Source organism: Dama dama, chromosome 5 (genome assembly GCF_033118175.1).
Source record: "Dama dama isolate Ldn47 chromosome 5, ASM3311817v1, whole genome shotgun sequence".
NCBI classification, from domain to species: Eukaryota; Metazoa; Chordata; class Mammalia; order Artiodactyla; family Cervidae; genus Dama; species Dama dama.
Window position 1 is genome coordinate 763716 of NC_083685.1, and position 17451 is coordinate 781166.

At 63.6% G+C, this 17451-nt stretch overlaps 2 protein-coding genes across 4 annotated transcripts in view; one reads left to right on the plus strand and one right to left on the minus strand.

Moving 5' to 3' along the window:
- The window catches only part of MED15 (mediator complex subunit 15), a 46749-nt gene extending 40425 nt beyond the window's left edge, over window positions 1-6324 (plus strand). For 2 of the 3 annotated variants that reach the window (XM_061141359.1, XM_061141360.1), the window contains 9 exons: window positions 2469-2605; window positions 2683-2810; window positions 2885-3019; window positions 3112-3175; window positions 3906-3972; window positions 4284-4444; window positions 4523-4689; window positions 5013-5111; window positions 5464-6324. In XM_061141359.1, the coding sequence (XP_060997342.1) occupies window positions 2469-2605; window positions 2683-2810; window positions 2885-3019; window positions 3112-3175; window positions 3906-3972; window positions 4284-4444; window positions 4523-4689; window positions 5013-5111; window positions 5464-5600 (1095 nt within the window). In that variant the 3' untranslated portion in view covers window positions 5601-6324. Of the gene's footprint in view, window positions 1-2468; window positions 2606-2682; window positions 2811-2884; window positions 3020-3111; window positions 3176-3905; window positions 3973-4283; window positions 4445-4522; window positions 4690-5012; window positions 5112-5463 lie in introns of those variants that run through there. The other variant, XR_009692771.1, reaches the window with a different exon arrangement.
- A 537-nt stretch (window positions 6325-6861) lies between these two features.
- LOC133056234 (coiled-coil domain-containing protein 74B-like) lies at window positions 6862-11135 on the minus strand. Its single transcript, XM_061141361.1, has 8 exons — window positions 10847-11135; window positions 10363-10407; window positions 9559-9618; window positions 8620-8785; window positions 7732-7921; window positions 7468-7547; window positions 7321-7392; window positions 6862-7229 (listed from the first exon to the last, which is right to left on the minus strand). Exons 1-8 carry the CDS (start codon window positions 11100-11102, stop codon window positions 7091-7093), a joined length of 1008 nt encoding a protein of 335 aa, XP_060997344.1. The 5' UTR covers window positions 11103-11135; the 3' UTR covers window positions 6862-7090.
- Between the last annotated feature and the right edge of the window lie 6316 nt (window positions 11136-17451).

Below are 17451 nucleotides of genomic sequence, written 5' to 3' on the forward strand. Positions count from 1 at the left end.
CCGCATGTTCCTTAGCGTCCGGCCTGGCCCTATGGCTCGAGCCGGGGGAGCATGCCGATGGGGTTCCCACAGCCTTTGGAGGGGCTCTGTGGCCCCGCACCCCTCCCCCGGCTCACCCACACATGGTCTCATGTGCAGCAGACTGCCAACATCACATCTGCGGCCAGGGCAGGACTGCAGGCCCCGTGTGACCGTGTCGGCCGCCACTCTGTCCTGGCCTCGTCCGCGGGCCTCCGGGGCTCCCGGCTCTCAGGGTGCGCTCCATTCCCCTTCCCAGCGGTCACACTGCCTTTGCTTCTGCTGGAGTCTGGTGCGGCCCACGTGGCACTCGGTGGCTTCGAGGGTGGCGTGGATTTGTGACCTCTGTCCTAGCAGAGAGCTGACCACAGAGCTGAGGCGGGGACCTGGGGCGTGGCAGCGGGGGAGGGGCGGGGTCACCCCTCCTCCTGCCGGGTTTGGTGTCCTGAGGACCAGCCTTCGGGGTGGGGGGCGTGCCCATGGCCTGCAAGCGATGGAGGCCAGCCTGGGCAGCCACGCCCCAGGCTCCCAGGTCTGCCCCTGGGGTGGGGCGCTCGTGCATCCCGGGGCCTGGTGGGCTGGCCTCACTGCACGCTCTAGCAGCAGTGGGTGTGAGAAGACCTCTCGGGGAATCTTTGCTTCCTTAGCCCTTCTTCACCGCCTCAGTTGCAGCAGTGGACAAGACAAGGGACAGGTCTGACCCAACGCTAAGAAGTCAGCGTAGGTGGGGCAGATGGGGCTGAGGGGCAGACAGGAAGCGTGGGCGGAGAGCCCGCTTGGCGGCTTTTCTCTCCTCCTCACGTTTCAGCAACAGTCAGGCTCTCCTGGACTCAGCCCTCAGGTCCGCGTCACCGTACGTGGCTGTGCACCATTCCTCTGGAGCAGGTCCTGCCAGCCTCAGTCCCCGTCTGGTTCTCAGGTCTGGAGGGTTTTGCTGTTAGCAGTGCTGGTGGCGCTTCTCGAAGTGACTCCGGGGCACTTGGGGCCTCGGTCATACCAGCCCCGGCTGGAGCCTGGGAGCTGGGTGTCTGAGGACGACTGGGCACCCGTCTGGATGCCTGTCTCGGGTGGTAACTCCAGTGAGGAGAGTGTCCCAGGGCTGCAGACTAGGAGGCAGGCGCACTCCACCCAGGCGGACTGCCCCGCCTCACCGCCAGCTCCGCCTGCGGGGGTGGGTGTTTTGATTCCCAAGCATCAGTCTGCCTCCTTCTGGAGCCTGCCTTGGAGGGCTTCATTTCGTTTCATCCTAATGGTTTTGAGTGCAGGCAGGCCCAGCTCTCCAGGGACCAGCCTAGGGCCTCAGACCCCAGACTGAGGGCTCTCATTAGGGCAAGCCAGGCCAGCCTTGATGCCTCCAAGGGTGCAGCTAATGAGGAGGGGGCTGTCAGCTCGTGCTGGGTGGCGGGGGGCCGCGGGAGGCTGCAGTTGTCCAGGGAAAGGTGGGCAGAGCCAGAGGGGCCTGGGCCAGGCCATTCTGGGGGAGCAGGTGGGGAGGGTGGCCTCAGGCAGTCTGATGGGGTCCGGGCTCCTGTGAACGCTCCTCCATCTTCCCTGACTCAACTGAAAGCAGCCACCAGGCAGAGTGACCCTCAGCTGGCATCCGTGGTGCCGGGCGCAGAGTGCGGGCCAGGCCTGCAGAGTGGGGCGGGCGGGCTGGAGGGCGGCCTGGGAGCTGCCTCCAGGGAGCAGATGCTCAGCACACAGGAGGTAGCCGCGGTGTGCCAGACACCCCAGGCAAAGCCAGCAGGGCCTGCGGAGGCGTCCCGTGTGGCGAGGGGCCAGGCCTCTGTGCACCCTCTGCAGGCTCTGCACGAGTCCACTCTGGGGGCCCATTTCAGGGCCTGGTGGGCTGCCATCTGCCTGGCCGGGAGTAGCTCTTCTCGTGTCCCGGGCAGAAAACGGTTTCCACACGCTCGCTTTCCTAGCCTTGGGCGTGTGACCACCTCCCTCAGCGTTCACAGACAGACATGGCGGCGTCCTAGTAGAAGAGTGGGGTGGGAACCTGCTGCGTCCGCCCGACAAGGGCTGCGGGGAGCGGGTGACCCTGAGTGCTCCGCGCTCTCCCCTCGCGGCAGGGGTTGCTTGGCTGCCAGAGCGCAGCTCCGGCGTGGGCGCTGGTGAGGGAGACGCGGGGTGACGGCATGGCACAGCCTCCACGCTCCCCTGCCACCCGGCTTGTCCTCGGGGCCCAAGGGGTCACGGAGGCTTTGGGAGGTCGGCTCACCCGTCACTGTGCGTGGTCCTCGCTGGCCTCCCCTGCCCACAGGCTCCCACACACACGAGGCAGGGACTTGGCACATTGTGTCCCTGCTCAGAAGTCCCCGCTAGCCCAGGGCCAGCAGCCCAGCCCTGCTGCCAGCGCTTGGGGCCGCGCTCACTGTGTGGGTGTTAGAGAGGCGGCGGCAGAGGGGGCGCGCGGGGCAGCTCAGCAGGCGCGCCCCCCCCTGCAGGTCAGCCAGAGCGGCCTCCCGGTGCTGTCCTCGCCATCGCCGGGCCAGCAGGTGCATACCCCGCAGTCGATGCCGCCTCCCCCGCAGCCGTCCCCGCAGCCCGGCCCGCCCAGCTCGCAGCCCAACTCCAATGTCAGGTAGGCCCGGCCGGGCGGCGCCCCCAGCCCCAGCCCCAGCCCCAGCCCCACCCGGCTCACCGCCTCCTCTCTGCCAGCTCCGGCCCCGCCCCGTCCCCTAGCAGCTTCCTGCCCAGCCCCTCGCCACAGCCCTCCCAGAGCCCAGTGACGGCGCGCACCCCGCAGAACTTCAGCGTCCCCTCCCCAGGACCGCTGAACACCCCCGGTAAGTCGGGCGTGGGTTGGGCACAGCCATGCCCTCTGTGGGCCGGGCCGCGCTCACCAGGCCGTGCCCCGCAGTGAACCCCAGCTCCGTCATGAGCCCCGCGGGCTCCAGCCAGGCTGAGGAGCAGCAGTACCTGGACAAGCTGAAGCAGCTGTCCAAGTACATCGAGCCGCTGCGCCGCATGATCAACAAGATCGACAAGAACGAAGGTGGGCCTGCGGGCCGGCGGGCGGGGCGGGGCGGGGCGGGGCGGGGCGGGGCGGGGACCTCGGCCCTGTCTGAGGGTCCGCTTCTGCCCCAGACAGGAAAAAAGACCTGAGTAAGATGAAGAGCCTGCTGGACATCCTGACGGACCCCTCCAAGCGGTGAGCCTTGCTGCCCAGCCTGTGGGGACAGTGCTGCTCCCGCCGCTCACAGAGGGTCCCACCCCGTGGCCCTCACGGCCCTCTTGCTGGCCTTGAAGGGCCTCAGCCCAGCCCCCGACGTGCGGGTGGCCTTGGGTTGGTGATGGTCCCAGTGCCCACGTGTGCAGAAGGGGCACTGAGCTCCCACGCGCTGGCTGTGGGAGGGACCAGACTGTCTGAAAGGGGCTCAAAGGCAGGGCCACACCCTCACATCCCTTCCCTCTCCCACCAGCCACCGAGCTGCTGAGGCCAGAGCTTGGCCAGCACCCCCCCGCAGGTGGTCTGGCCTGGGGACCCTGCCGTCTCCTGGGGGCTTGGCTCAGGCTGGGCGCTCCTCTGGAATGTCCTCCCTGTTCTGCTCATCTGGGCGGAACGCTGGGCGCTGAGGGGTCCTGCGGGAGGTGGACGGCCCTCTGGCCTCTCAGCCGTCGTTGGGTGGGGGCAGGGGCCTGGCCTCCATCCTCCCTGGACCTGTCACGGTGTGCCTTGTCCTGGGCGTGGGGCCGCCCTGCCTCAGACTCTGGGCCTGGGGACAGCGGGTGGGCTGGCGGGCTCCTGGGAGTGGTGCCGGTGGCCGAGGCCCCAGCCCGCTCCGTCCAGAGGAGGCCAGACTGTCCGTGGCTGGGTAGAGACCTGGGAGTGCTCAGCTCCCCGCCCCACACGGAGGGCCAGCCCCGTCTTCCTCCCTCAGGTGCCCTCTGAAGACGCTGCAGAAATGTGAGATCGCCCTGGAGAAGCTCAAGAATGACATGGCGGTGGTGAGTGGGCTGCTGTGCCTGGCGGTGTTGCTAGGGTCGGGGGCATCCTTGGCGGTCAGGGCTCACCACGGTCCAACTACGAGCTGGAGCCTGCAGTCCGCGGGGGCGGGGGCCCTGCCCCGTGCGGTGGGTGAGGTGAGGGCGTGGGGGGACGCCTCTGGCTGCGGCCCTGTAGCACTCAGCTCTCCTGGCCCATGGGCCTGGCCGCCCTGCCTGTGGGGTGGAACTTGTGGGGATGCCGGGAAGGCTGGCTGGGTGAGGACGAGGCCGGGGCCCACGAGCGGGCTGCTGACCCCAGCGTCCTGCCGCAGCCCACGCCCCCGCCGCCCGCAGTGCCCCCCACCAAGCAGCAGTACCTCTGCCAGCCGCTCCTGGACGCCGTCCTGGCCAACATCCGGTCGCCCGTCTTCAACCACTCCCTCTACCGCACCTTCGTGCCGGCCATGGCGGCCATCCACGGCCCGCCCATCCCGTGCGTGCCCTGGGGCTTGGCGGGTGGCCGGGCCGGACCGCAGCCTGGCCAGGGCGTCAGCATGGCTGCTTCCTCCAGGGCCCCAGTGGTATCCACCCGGAAGCGGAAGTTTGAAGAGGATGAGCGGCAGAGTATCCCCAACGTGCTCCAGGGGGAGGTGGCCCGGCTGGACCCCAAGTTCCTGGTGAACTTAGACCCTTCGCACTGCAGCAACAACGGCACCGTCCACCTAATATGCAAGCTGGGTGAGTGCTGGGGCGGGCCTGGTGGGACCGCCTGCTCGCCCCAGCCCAGCCCTCCTGGAACCTGCCCGCTGTCCTCCTTGGCCCACACCAAGCGTGTGCACTTGCCTGGGGGCTGGCCCTGAGCCCGCTCTCTCTCATCCCCCACCCTGCCCTGCCCCGGGCACAGAAGCCCCTCCCTCCCATCCAGCTGCGGCTCTGTGCGCCTGAAGCCCTGAGGAGACGGGAAGTGCGGGAGTCAGCTCCTGGGCTCCGCACGGGCCTCCCCAGGGCCTCCAGGCCTGGCGGGCACTGCGGAATCTCAGGTGCCGCCTTGTGTGTTGCAGATGACAAGGACCTCCCCAGCGTGCCGCCGCTGGAGCTGAGCGTGCCCGCCGACTACCCTGCCCAGAGCCCGCTGTGGATCAACCGGCAGTGGCAGTACGGTGGGTGCCCGGGGGGCGGGCTCTGCTGAGGCCCTGCTGCCCTCCTCCTTGGTGGACGGAGCAGGCGGCCTCGCGGGCCCACAGAGAGGGGAGGCTCCCTGCCCACCGCACCCCTGCCGTGCTGACCAGCCGGCTCAGGGCCCCTGTGAGGCTCCTGGGGCCCCATCTCAGGGACAGGCCCCAAGAGCGCCCCCTTGGTGGAGACGTTCCTCCCCACACTCAGGGCTGGCCTGTAGAGGACTGGGCCCTGAGGCCCTCCCTGAGGGCAGTCCCCGCACCTGAGCCCCGGGCTGGGCGGGGCAGCGGAGGGCCCTGGCGGGGCGCAGAGGCTCACAGCCGCCCCTCCCCGCAGACGCCAACCCCTTCCTGCAGTCGGTGCACCAGTGCATGACCTCACGGCTGCTGCAGCTCCCTGACAAGCACTCGGTCACGGCCCTGCTCAACACCTGGGCCCAGAGCGTCCACCAGGCCTGCCTCTCTGCCGCTTAGCCGCACCGCCGCTGCCTGTCCAGCTTCCCGCCCTCCAGGGGCCACGGGGCAGCTGGCAGCCTCCTCAGGCCCCGTGTCGGACATTTCTCAATGCTGGCTTCCTTAGAGAGCCCGGACCTAGGTTGGCTCTTCTGCTTTTCCTGCACCTCGGGACCAGCCACACACTTCCATGAGTGGAGAGGCCCCAGCACGCCCCGGCCCTGCGCTCGCGGGCTGCTGTCCTCTGCAGGGCCCGTGTCTGCTTGGCACCGTGGGGTCCTGTGTGAGCCTGGGTGTGTGTGTGTGCCGGAAAGCCTTCTGCCGTTTCCCGGGGGGCGTGCAGGACGTAGGAGACCCTGAAGATGCACGCAGTGTTCCCTGACCATGGTTCGTGTTTAGGACGCGCCATGGGGTGCTCCGGGGTTGGGCGCTGGCTGCAGGGCCCCGCCAGCACTGGGGCCTCACACCTCACCGCCCCGCCTCCCGCCAGGCCTGGAGCCCGCTCAGCGCTGTGGGCCCTGGGAGCGGGGCGTCTGGGTGGCTCTCGCTCCTGGCGCTGTGTCTGTGTGTTAGGCACTGGGCCCGCTCGGGTTGGGATGCTGTCCTCGGACCCGGCGTTCTGAGAGACTGTGGGCTCCTGCTGGGGCGTCGGCCAGCTGGCTCTCTGCTGAAGAGAGGTCCCCTCTTTTTGTATGTGCATTACCGTGTCTTCTGTGGTTCTTATAATAAATTTATTATTCCTGTGTTTGTCATGGATTTGTCCCTGTGTCCCCCCGCCCCCCCCCCCCCGGGTGAGTCAGGGGCCCTCTGTCCACTGAGGAGCGCTGCTGGGGCAGGGCCAGCTCCCCCACTTTGGAGGGGGGACGCCCAGACTCCATGGGGCTGGGAGGACTGTCCTGCTGGGCAGGGGTCTGAGACGAAGCTGTCGCTCTGGCAGACGGGGGGCGTCCTGCGGCCATCACCGGGCGGAGCCAGCATCCTGGGAGGACCTTGTCCCGCAGCCATGGCCCCTGCCCTCGGCGGAGGAAGGCGGGCCGGGCGGGGCGGCCACTCACCAGCTGTTTGTGCCGGTGGACACAGGACAGTGTCTTGGTCGGGTGCCTGGAAGGCAGCCCCCTGCGCTCTGGGAGGAGCGTGTGGGCTGCGCCTGAACTTGTTTTCTTCCAGGGCAGCCGCGGGTCTCAGCAGGCGGGGTGACCCCCGGCGGGCCCCGCCCACCGCCAGGCACACAGCTGGGGCACTCCAGTGCCTCGGAGCCAGTGAGGGATGAGGCTTGCGACTGGGAGAAACGAGCTTTATTTCCAGTCTTCGACAGGTAGGCTCATGCTTATTTCATAACACAGGCGTGAGAACGCGGAATAGCAAAATAACTGAACGGGAAAATAAGCAGTTCCCAGCCCTGAGGCCACGGGCGGCATCCTCCGTGGGCCTGGTTGATGGGAAGTTGGCTTGGCTTACGAGCACTGGGAGTCCGTGGGTGCAGTCGTGCAGCGTGGCGGCCGCACCGGCACTCAGAGCGGCAAGCGGCGCAGCCTCCGGCCCTGCACCGCCTGTAGCCGCCGCTGCCGCTCCGCGAAACTGGTCTTGAGGCTCTGCTTCAGCGCTGGCAGGATGGCGCGCTCCGCCACAGGCGCCCGGCTCAGGATCAGGCTGGGGGCAGCGGGGGTCACCGCGGGCGCCCTCCCCACCCCGCAGCCCCCAGGCGCAGAGGCGGCCCACCTCCCACCCGGGTAGGACTCACCATTTCTTAGAGATGCCCTTGGCGGCAACCTTGGGGAGCTGCGTGGACCCCAAGTGCAGGGCCTCCTGGTCCCTGGAGAAGGGAGTCGGCTGTGAGCCCCAGAGGAGCAGGCCCAACCGTGCCCCTGCGGCCTCCCAGGGCACCTACCTGGGGGAGCTGGGCCCAGCCTCCTCGGGGCCCGCCCTGGGCCTCTGGCTCCCTCCCAGGAGCGACTTGAGGTGTTGCAGCTGAAGGCAGGAGGAGAGGCAAGCTGGGTGGGGCGGTGGGGCAGTGGGGCCCCGGGGCACCCCTCCCCTCCCCTCCCCTCCCCTCCCCTCCCCTTCTCCCCCTCCCCTTCTCCCCCTCCTCCCCCTCCCGTCCCCTCCTCCCCCCTCCCCTCCTCTCCCCTCCCCTCCTCCCCCCTCCCCTCACCTCCTGCGCCTGCAGGAGGTTGGCATTCCACAGCTGCCGGATGACGACCTCACACTGCTGCAGCGTGGCAGGCTTGCGCAGATGCAGGGGCAGGCCCGCCAAGGGGGGCGCCCCTGGCACCTGCCTGCCCTTGTGCTGGCTGCCCACCGCCCAGGGGGGCACTACGCTACCACTGTCTGCTTCTTCCTCCCTGAAACAGTCGTGAGAGCTGCCAGAGTCAGGGCGGGGGCAGCCTGCCGCGGGTGGTCTCACCGGCTCTCGGGGCGGCACTTGCTCCAACGTGGGGAGAGGGTGTCTCTGCAGCCTGGCTCCCTTCTGCGCCTGGCAGCAGGTGGGGGTCCCTGGGGCCAGCCTGGATCCTGGCCCACCCCTTCCTCCCCTCGCAACACACACTGAGGGGGCGAGTGTGGTCTGAGCTGCCCTCGGTGCTGACCGCAAATTCGGGGTCTGGCGCGGGGTGCCCACAGGCTGCAGAGAAGCAGGGGCGGGCCCGCTGGCCCAGCAGGCAGCACGCAAGCCCCAGGGGTGGCCCTGCCCTGGTGTGCCGACCCCATGCCCTCCAGAGCCTAGCACGGTTCCTGGGGGAGCCCCGACCAGACTCGGGGTTCTCTGGGTGAAAAGCAAGCTAATCTGGAGGCCTGGACACTTTGCTTCTGTGTTTGAAAGCATGCTTTAGGGGCTGCTGCCAGCCCCTCCTACAGATTCAGGTCAGTTCAGGGGGCCCACTGGATCCCGGGGCGGGGAGAAGGCAGTGCCCCCCAGGTGGGCAAGCCCAGCCTTCAGGAGCTCACTTCCCGCTGGAGACCGTTTGAAAGGGTGACCCTGTGGGCGGGTTCCAGGCTGTGAACCTGCCAAGCGCACCCGTCCCAGGGGTGCAGGGAGCCTTACTTATTAACAAGCCCCTGCACCCCGAGGGCCTTGTCCACCCTGCCGCCCTGAAGCAGGGTGGTGACCGAGGTCTCCTCCTCCAGGTCCGGCTTCTGGGGGACTTCAGCTTTCCAGTCTTGCTTCTTAGAGGAGCCGGGCTGGGGCCTGGCCTTGCCCTGAGAGCTGGCTGCAGGTCAGACCCAGACGGGGCCTTGTCACTGGGCGTCAGTGGGCCACGTGCACCCGCGGGGCCCCACCCGTCCCTCAGTAAAGGGGACAGGGGAACGGCCTCCCTCTGGGCAGGCTGCTGGGAGGCACAGAGGCAGGGCGGGGCGAAGCCCGTGGAGGCCTGAATGTCCTGAAGGGGCTGCAGTGCTGAAGGCCGGCTGCCCCAGCAGCTGAGGCGGGGAGAGAGCCCCACACACCCTGCAGAGTGGTCCTGGGGGCCTCGGCAGAGCTCGGGGTGGGGGGGTGGGCCAGCAGCTGTTCCCTGACCTGAACCCCATTTCGGGCAAAATGAAACAGAAGGCGAGATCTGGGCCCAGCCCACGTGAAGCCGAGGGGCTCAGAGGCAGCGTCGGGAAGGGCGGCTCTCGAGGCCCTCCGTCGGCTCCGCTTCAGGCCCCCCACCTGCGTCCTGCCTGCTCTGAGGGCTGAGGTGAGCGGGCAGAGGACCACCGGGCTCGTGGGTCACATGTTCTGCCTGCCTCACACCCCACACCGACGGTCTTCCCTCTAGCCAGCCTGCTGACCTGTCCCCTGGCCTCATCCTGGGGGGTTTCAGCTCACAGGCCCCTGGGGGCCCTCCTGGGTCCCTTCAGCGTCTCCTTAACCCCCAAGTCCACAGGGCCTGGCAGAGGTGCCCCCTGCGGACCACCATGGGCACCCACATCAGGCCCAGGGTGCCCGAGGGGCCCTGCTCCACCCCGACCCCGAGCACAGAGGTACTGGTGCGCTCACCCGACACCGTCGTATTCGAGACGGACTTGCTGGACTGAAGGCTGGAGCTCGACATGCTGCCTGTGGGGGGCGTGGGGTCAGCCCATGGTGGCAGGGCCACGCTCCCATCCCCGTGGGTCCCGGTACCCCCTCACACTTGGGCAAGGCCGCCCCAGACGCTGCCAGTCCCAGAGGGAGCCATGGCCAGGGGGCTGCAGGTGGAAGCGGTGGCCGAGTGGGAGCAAGGCCTCTCCCCAGGTCCCCTCGGGGGCACCCAGCACTGCGTGCCCACATCAGCCAGAGAAGGGTCCCCGCCACCCCACCCTCTGCATGTCTCCCTGGGGGCCTTCGAGGCTGGCACCGCTCACCACTCAGACCACCTCCCGATGTAGACCTGGCCTCAGCAATAGGAGGGGAGGGGAGCCCTGGGTGAGACTGGGGGACAGGCAAGGTAAGTGGGCTGCAGATGAGGCCGTGCATGGTTGCAGTGGAGACAGTGGGGTGGCCCGAAGCCTCAGGGACCGGAGCTGGGGCTGTGCTGGGTCGGCCCATGTTTCAGGGGACGGCGTCTGGGACAGCAGTGCAAGTGGACGAGCCTCTGGGAGAGTGAGGCCGGGGTCCATGGGGGCGTGAGGGCAGAGACTGCCTCCCGCTCTTCTGTCCTGGCCCCTGCTGTGCTCAGGTGCAGTCACCCAGACCGTGGCTGGGAGCCGTCCGTGTGTCCGGCCCGTCCCCCTGGGGTGGCTGGCGTGCACACAGGCAGTCCGGGGGGCTCCTCTTGAGAGCAGTCACTTTGCACGAGGCAGCTGTGGGCCTCAGCCTTACCTTTCTTCTGCGGTTTCTGGTTCATGATGAGCTTGTAGTGGAGATCTGAAAGCAAGCATAGGCTCTGCTGGGGCCACTCTGAGAGATGCAGCTTGGCTGCCCCCGGCCCAGGCCTCCCTGCTGAGCCCCTGTGGACCCAGCCATGGCACCCTCGGGTGGACTCGGGGTGCCCCTGCTTGCTCCCCGAGCCAGAGCCCCTCCCTGCATCCGTGACGTCTGCAGGGCACCCTCTGCCGGCTGGTCCCGGGCTTCAGAGGGGACAGAGTGAGTCAAGATGACCCAGGTGGCAGGGATCCATCTGGGTTTGCTTGGCTTGGGAAAATCCATCGACCTGCCTGCGCGGACTTGGGGCGGGGTTTCACTTCGACCAAAGTTTTTCAAAAGAGGCGGCCGGGTTTCCGTTGGGGGTGGTGTAGTGGGCTTGGGGCCTGGAGGGGAGTCCCGCGAGGCCGCCTCCTGAGGCCCGGCCCGCGGCCCCCCTCACCCTTGTTCTCCCGCTTCAGGTACTCGATCTCCTCGTGGAGCTTGACCAGCGTCTCCGAGTGCTGCTGCTGCAGGAACTGCACGCTCTTCTCCAAGTCCAGCACCCGCTTCTGAGCCTCGCTGAGCCCCAGCGGCACGCCGTGCTCTCCGGGCTGGGCGACTGCCGGCGGGCGCGGGCGCGGGCGTGATGCGCCGCGGGAGCCCGGGACCCCCGAGCTGCGGGGCCGCTGCCCGGCCGCCACCCCCGTCGCGCTCATGTAGCCGCTGCCGCTGCACGCCCGCTTGGTGGCCCGGCTGCCGCGGCCTGGCGCGGCATCGCCATGGAAACGGGCGCGCGTGCGGCTGGGCGGGGCGCCCAATGGGGAGGGGCGGGGCTGCGGCGGGGCGGGGCGCCTGGGGCGCTGGTTTGGGGGCGGGGCTGCGGCGGGCGGGGCCTGGGTGAGACCCTTGACTTTTGCGCCAGTGTCCTGGCCCCGCCCCAGTGGGGTAGCTCGCATGGTCACAGGCAGTCTGGGGGCCTGAGGGATGACACCACCCTCATTTCAGAAAGTGAAGAGGAACTAAAGAGCCTCTTGATGAAGGTGAAAGAGGAGAATGAAAAAGTTGGCTTAAAACTCAACATTTAAAAGGCTAAAATCATGGCATCCAGTCCGGTCACTTCCATGGCAAATAGATGAGGAAAGAGTGGAAACAGTGATAGATTTTACTTTCTGGGGCTCCAAAATCACTGCGGACTGTGACTACAGCCATGAAAAAAGGACTGCAGCTCCTGGAATCAAAGTTATGACAAACCTAGACAGCATATTAAACAGCAGAGACATTATTCTGCTGACAAAGGTGCATAGGGTCAAAGCTATGGTTTTTCCAGTAGCCATGTATGGATATGAGAGTTGGACCATGCAGAAAGCTGAGCACCAATGAATAGCTGCTTTTGAACAGTGGTACTGAAGAAGATTCTTGAGAGTTCCTTGGACTGCAAGGAGATCCAGTCAGTCCTAAAGGAAATCAACGTTAAATCTTCACTGGAAGTACTGAAGCTGAAGCTGCAATACTCTGGCCACCTGATTCAAAGAGCCAACTCATTGGAAAAGACCCTGATGCTGGGAAAGATTGAAGGCAGGAGGAGAAGGGGGCAACAGAGGATGAGATGGTTGGAGGGCATCACCGACTCGATAGACATGAGTTTGAGCAAGCTCCGGGAGTTGGTGATGGACAGGGAGGCCTGGCGTGCTGCGGTCCGTGGAGTCGCAGAGTCAGACACGACTGAGCGAGTGAACAGCAACATTCCTCTGACAGACTGTAGAGATTCATCCTCCTTTACAGGTCTTAATATTTAGTTTTGTTCACTGGTTGTGTTTTAATAGTTCATGTTTTAAATAGCTGATACGGTTACAGGATGATACTTTAGGTGACATGATTTTGTCTCAAAAATCAAAAGGTTGAATTTCCCCTTCCAGTCATCGCAGACCCCTGTGCTTTATGAAGTGTGAACAAAACATGGAACAGCTGTCCGCAGGCACCAGAGAATCACAAAAAGCAAACAGAATTTGCAAGAAGGCAGTGCTTGTAAGAGATTTTGGAGAAGGAAATGGCAACCCACTCCAGTATTCTTGCCTGGAGAACCCCACAGACAGAGGAGCCTGGTAGGCTACAGTCCACGGCTGAGTGACTTCACTTCACTTTCTCCTGAGGGTTCCTGATGAGCGAGACTGGAGCAGAAAGTCGTTGGCTTATTGGCTGGAGAGGGTGATGGGTGAAAACTGAGGGGTGCTGGGAAGTTTGGAGCTATGAACTCCCTTCAAGTGCGTGGCTGGCCTGAAACGCAGAAGGTCCCAGGCCAGGACAAAGCCAGAGGTCAAAATGGCCAACTCCAGGGGAGACTAAGTTTGGAAACTGACAGAGGCTTTCAGAGAAGAATAAAATGTAAAGCCCAAGTGGCACAAGTCCCTGTAGTCTTCTAGTAACTCAGCTGCCTGGAGAACAAAAGTCAGCACCCCTCAGGAGGACAGCAGAACCCAGAGTCTCATTGGCACAGGACCTGTGACACCAGAGTTACACCAGGAAAGCCCAGACGTGGTGGGGTCAAGGGGAAGAATTCAGAGTCAGTCGACAGAAAGGGATCACAAGTAATTCTAGATGACAGTTTACAGAAAAGTGGTGGTTTACTTGGTCAGTCGTGTCCGACTCTTTGGGACCCACGCACTGCAGCCCACCAGGCTCCTCCGTCCATGGGATTTTCCAGGCAAGAACACTGCAGTGGGTTGCCATTTCTCTCTCCAGGGGATCTTCCTGAGCCAGAGATTGAACCTGGGTCTCCTGTATTCCAGGCAGATTCTTTACTGACTGAGCAACCAGGGAAGCCCAACAGAAAAGTACTGTATAATACATGTTTAAAATCTGCAGAAAAAGGTAGTTATGGTGATTGAAACCATGGAAAATTTTAAAAACAATTAGGGGGGAAAATTAGAAGAAAAAAAAAAACAATTGGGGGGGAATATATAAATAAATAAATAAATATTTATTTATTTATTCTGGTTTCCTGGCCCGCATGCAAGGGACTTGGTTGTTATCCTTCTCACCAACACAAAAAGCGTTGAACAAACTGAAAATCTTAGATGCATCAGAGCACTGAGGTCTCAGGGCAAACTGCTGCCGTTTTGGAGACAGACAGGTGGGTACAGAGAACCACAACTTAAAGCAGAGACCTGCAGCAGAGCCAGTACCAGGTGGGGGGCGGGCAAGACAGTCTAAAGTGTAATTGATAAAAAAAATAAAGTGTAATTGATGAATTGCTGATCTGGCTCGGTGTGAACAAGGTTGAGAATTGAAAAGAAAAAAAAAAAACAAAACACGGGAGGAGAAGCCTCCAATCTTACGGGGCACCCAGTGCGCCTGTCGGGCTCTTCCAGGGGAAGTGGGTGCAGGTGGGCCAAGGGCACATGGTCAGGCTTGCAGGCAGCTGCCCATCAGCCAGGCAGAAGTACGTCCTCCTGGGTAGAAACAATTCGAACAATACAGACAACCCCAAGTCCACCCGCCCCTGTCCTGAGCGAGGCGTGGATGCCACCCAAGCCGCCTCTGTGCTTACGTCCTTACCCTGACACGCCTGTGGGTCCGACTGCTTCGTCCGCTGTGACTTTCACCTGTTCTTCTGTAAGGGGGTTGTGGCAGACATACTGCTTTGCAGCTTGGTTTTTGTTTCCACCGAAGGTCTTGGTGTCCCAGGGAGTCGTCAGTTCCTGCTTTTTCTGTTCTGTTTTGTAAAATCTGTCTGTCTGGCTGTGCTGGGTCTCAGTTGCGTCATTGGGAGCGCAGAGTCTTGGCTCTGGACCACCATGACATCTCCTTGGTTTTTTTTCTGCTACACAGCAGTCTCTGGGCTCTTCCTACGTCTGCTCTCCTGGGCCATCCTAACCTCCTGACCCTCCCGGGCAAAGTCAAGGACAAGCGGGCTGTGCCGGCGACCATGCGGGCCAGGGCTGTGAGGTGCGGGGGGAGGCTCCTGCCGCTACGCCCGCTGCAGCCCCGCGAGCCGAGCTTCGGTTAAGAGAATGTGTTTGCTTGGGGCTGGCCAGGAAGACGGACTTTGCTTCCGTTCATCATCCTCGCGACTCTTGTGGGGAATATGATTAGAATTGGAATTACCTGCTGATTTAAATAACTGTCAAATGGGAAATGATCATGGTCTTTTCTAAGGGCAGTGGCACGGAGGCCGCTTTCTTACTCTCCACCCCTCCAGTCACACGAGCGCCCAGAGGTCCCGTGTGTGACCTCGCTTTGTCCTTCCTCGGGGCCAGCGTGAGCGCAGTTCCAGTTCACTGAACAGGGAGAGCAACAGAAGTCGTCGGCGCTATTTTAAGCAATCTAATGGGAAGACATGGATTGTGAAGATTTTCGTTTCTCTGAAGATTTTTCTTGTCATGTGCACTTTATCTGAAAAACCAGTAAGTTCACTTGAATATTTGCTCCTGTGTTTCCTCCTAATGGTCCTAGTTTTAGCTTTTCCTTTTAAAAAAAGTAATTAGGCTGAGTCAGTTGTCACTTGCGTCATGAGGGAACCACGTTGATTGCAGCGTCTGGCTTGTGCGATCTGAGTTCCCCAACCAGGGATCGAACCCACATCCCCGGCATTGCAAGGCGGATTCTTAAAACCACTGGGCCACCAGGGAGGTCCCTTTAGCTGATTTCTTCTACATCAGTCTGTGATCTGAGCCTTGGTCAGGTCCCTTCAATTGTTCAACATTAGGTTGAAGGACCCTGTCCTAGTCCTTTTCTGGTCATGGAAAAACTAATTTATCCAATAGTTCATATTTTGATTCCTGGATGTGTATATAATAGGTATAGTAAGTTGTCAAACAAATGTATTTATCGGGCAGCTCTTGTATACTTGCTCAGCTCTGGAGAGAAAAGACCACAATACTCGTCCACAGAGAACAAACGTCCTCATTGGATGGATGGTCAGTCATGAATATTTATTTATTTATTCAGCATCTCCAAGTGCCCAGCACCACACAAATGACAAGTACCTCTTTGCTTTTATCTGTGGACAGTGGTGAGTCCAGAGGGGGCCCTTCATCCAGCCGGGGAGGCAGAGGCGGGGAGGACAGACTGGGGGCAGGAGCGTGGGGCTCCCTGGGCGGGAGGGAGGGGGTGCAGGCCCTCAGAGACTCGCCTGAGGGCCCAGCAGCACCCCCGGGCTCCCAGAGAGGAGGGTGGTGGCCGGGCTGGCCGAGCAGGGGGCTCTCGCTGGGAGATTTCAGACGCACGGACTCTGAGCTTCCTGGGGACGTTCTGTAGGACATGGAAGCTTGGAACAGACGGGCAGGTTTGTGGAAAACAGTTCATGAAGGACAGTGAGTCCAGCCTTGGCTGTGGGGCTGGGAGGCCCGGGGGCGCTGAGAGGCGACTGCTGTGGCCCTTGGACAGCACTTGAGTGACGGCCTCAAGGTCAGTCAGGGTGTTGGGGCTTGAGGGCGTGGGCAGCTGGCATAAACCACCTGAGGCTCTGGGTGGGGCTGAGCCGGGCCAGCAGCCCCTCCTCGGGGGTCTCCCCTCGCTGCGCCCGCCCCGCCCCCTCCTGCAGCTCAGCTAGATCCGCGGCGCCTGTGAGCAGCCTCCCCCACCGGCTCACTCCACTGGTTTCTACAGAAACCTGCGTGTTCTCCGAGCGGCTCAGAGCCACGAGGTAGGACGTGTGCTCAGGTTGTGGCTTCGGGAGCGTGGTGGCAGCCGTGTCCGTGGAGCCGAGCCCGAGCACCAGGCGCGCTGTTCGCAGCGAAGTGAGGCCATGATTTGCAGGGCGCCGTGCCGGGGAGGGGGCCTCAGGCCCGCTGAGTTGGTGGTGTTTCTCAGTGATTTATTTGTGCCGGGTCTTCACTGCGCCGGGGGCCCTTCTCCAGTCGCGAGCAGGCTTCTCCCACTGCGGAGCTCGGGCTCTAGGGGCTCAGGCTCAGCAGTCGTGGTGCTCCACGCACGTGGGATCCCCAGACCAGGGATGGAACCCTGACTCCCACGCACGTGGGATCCCCAGACCAGGGATGGAACCCTGACTCCCACGCACGTGGGATCCCCAGACCAGGGATGGAACCCTGACTCCCACGCACGTGGGATCCCCAGACCAGGGATGGAACCCTGACTCCCACGCACGTGGGATCCCCAGACCAGGGATGGAACCCTGACTCCCACGCACGTGGGCTCTCCCCAGACCAGGGATGGAACCCTGACTCCCACGCACGTGGGCTCTCCCCAGACCAGGGATGGAACCCTGACTCCCACGCACGTGGGATCTCCCCAGACCAGGGATGGAACCCTGACTCCCACGCACGTGGGATCTCCCCAGACCAGGGATGGAACCCTGACTCCCACGCACGTGGGATCTCCCCAGACCAGGGATGGAACCCTGACTCCCACGCACGTGGGATCCCCAGACCAGGGATGGAACCCTGACTCCCACGCACGTGGGCTCTCCCCAGACCAGGGGTGGAACCCTGACTCCCACGCACGTGGGATCTCCCCAGACCAGGGGTGGAACCCTGACTCCCACGGCACGTGGGATCTCCCCAGACCAGGGATGGAACCCTGACTCCCACGCACGTGGGATCTCCCCAGACCAGGGATGGAACCCTGACTCCCACGCACGTGGGATCTCCCCAGACCAGGGATGGAACCCTGACTCCCACGCACGTGGGATCTCCCCAGACCAGGGATGGAACCCTGACTCCCACGGCACGTGGGATCTCCCCAGACCAGGGATGGAACCCTGACTCCCACGCACGTGGGCTCTCCCCAGACCAGGGGTGGAACCCTGACTCCCACGCACGTGGGATCTCCCCAGACCAGGGGTGGAACCCTGACTCCCACGGCACGTGGGATCTCCCCAGACCAGGGATGGAACCCTGACTCCCACGCACGTGGGATCTCCCCAGACCAGGGATGGAACCCTGACTCCCACGCACGTGGGATCTCCCCAGACCAGGGATGGAACCCTGACTCCCACGGCACGTGGGATCTCCCCAGACCAGGGATGGAACCCTGACTCCCACGGCACGTGGGATCTCCCCAGACCAGGGATGGAACCCTGACTCCCACGCACGTGGGATCTCGCCA

Bases quoted from the DNA above. Each gene is read 5' to 3' on its own strand.
- LOC133056234 (XM_061141361.1), bottom strand. From the start codon at position 11,102: ATGAGCGCGACGGGGGTGGCGGCCGGGCAGCGGCCCCGCAGCTCGGGG. The intron at 7,922-8,619 runs GTAAGGCTCCCT...CGACTGTTTCAG, and splicing joins GTGCAGGGGCTTGTTAATAA to GGAGGAAGAAGCAGACAGTG. The intron at 7,548-7,731 runs GTGAGGGGAGGG...TCCTGCCTTCAG, and splicing joins ACCTCCTGCAGGCGCAGGAG to CTGCAACACCTCAAGTCGCT.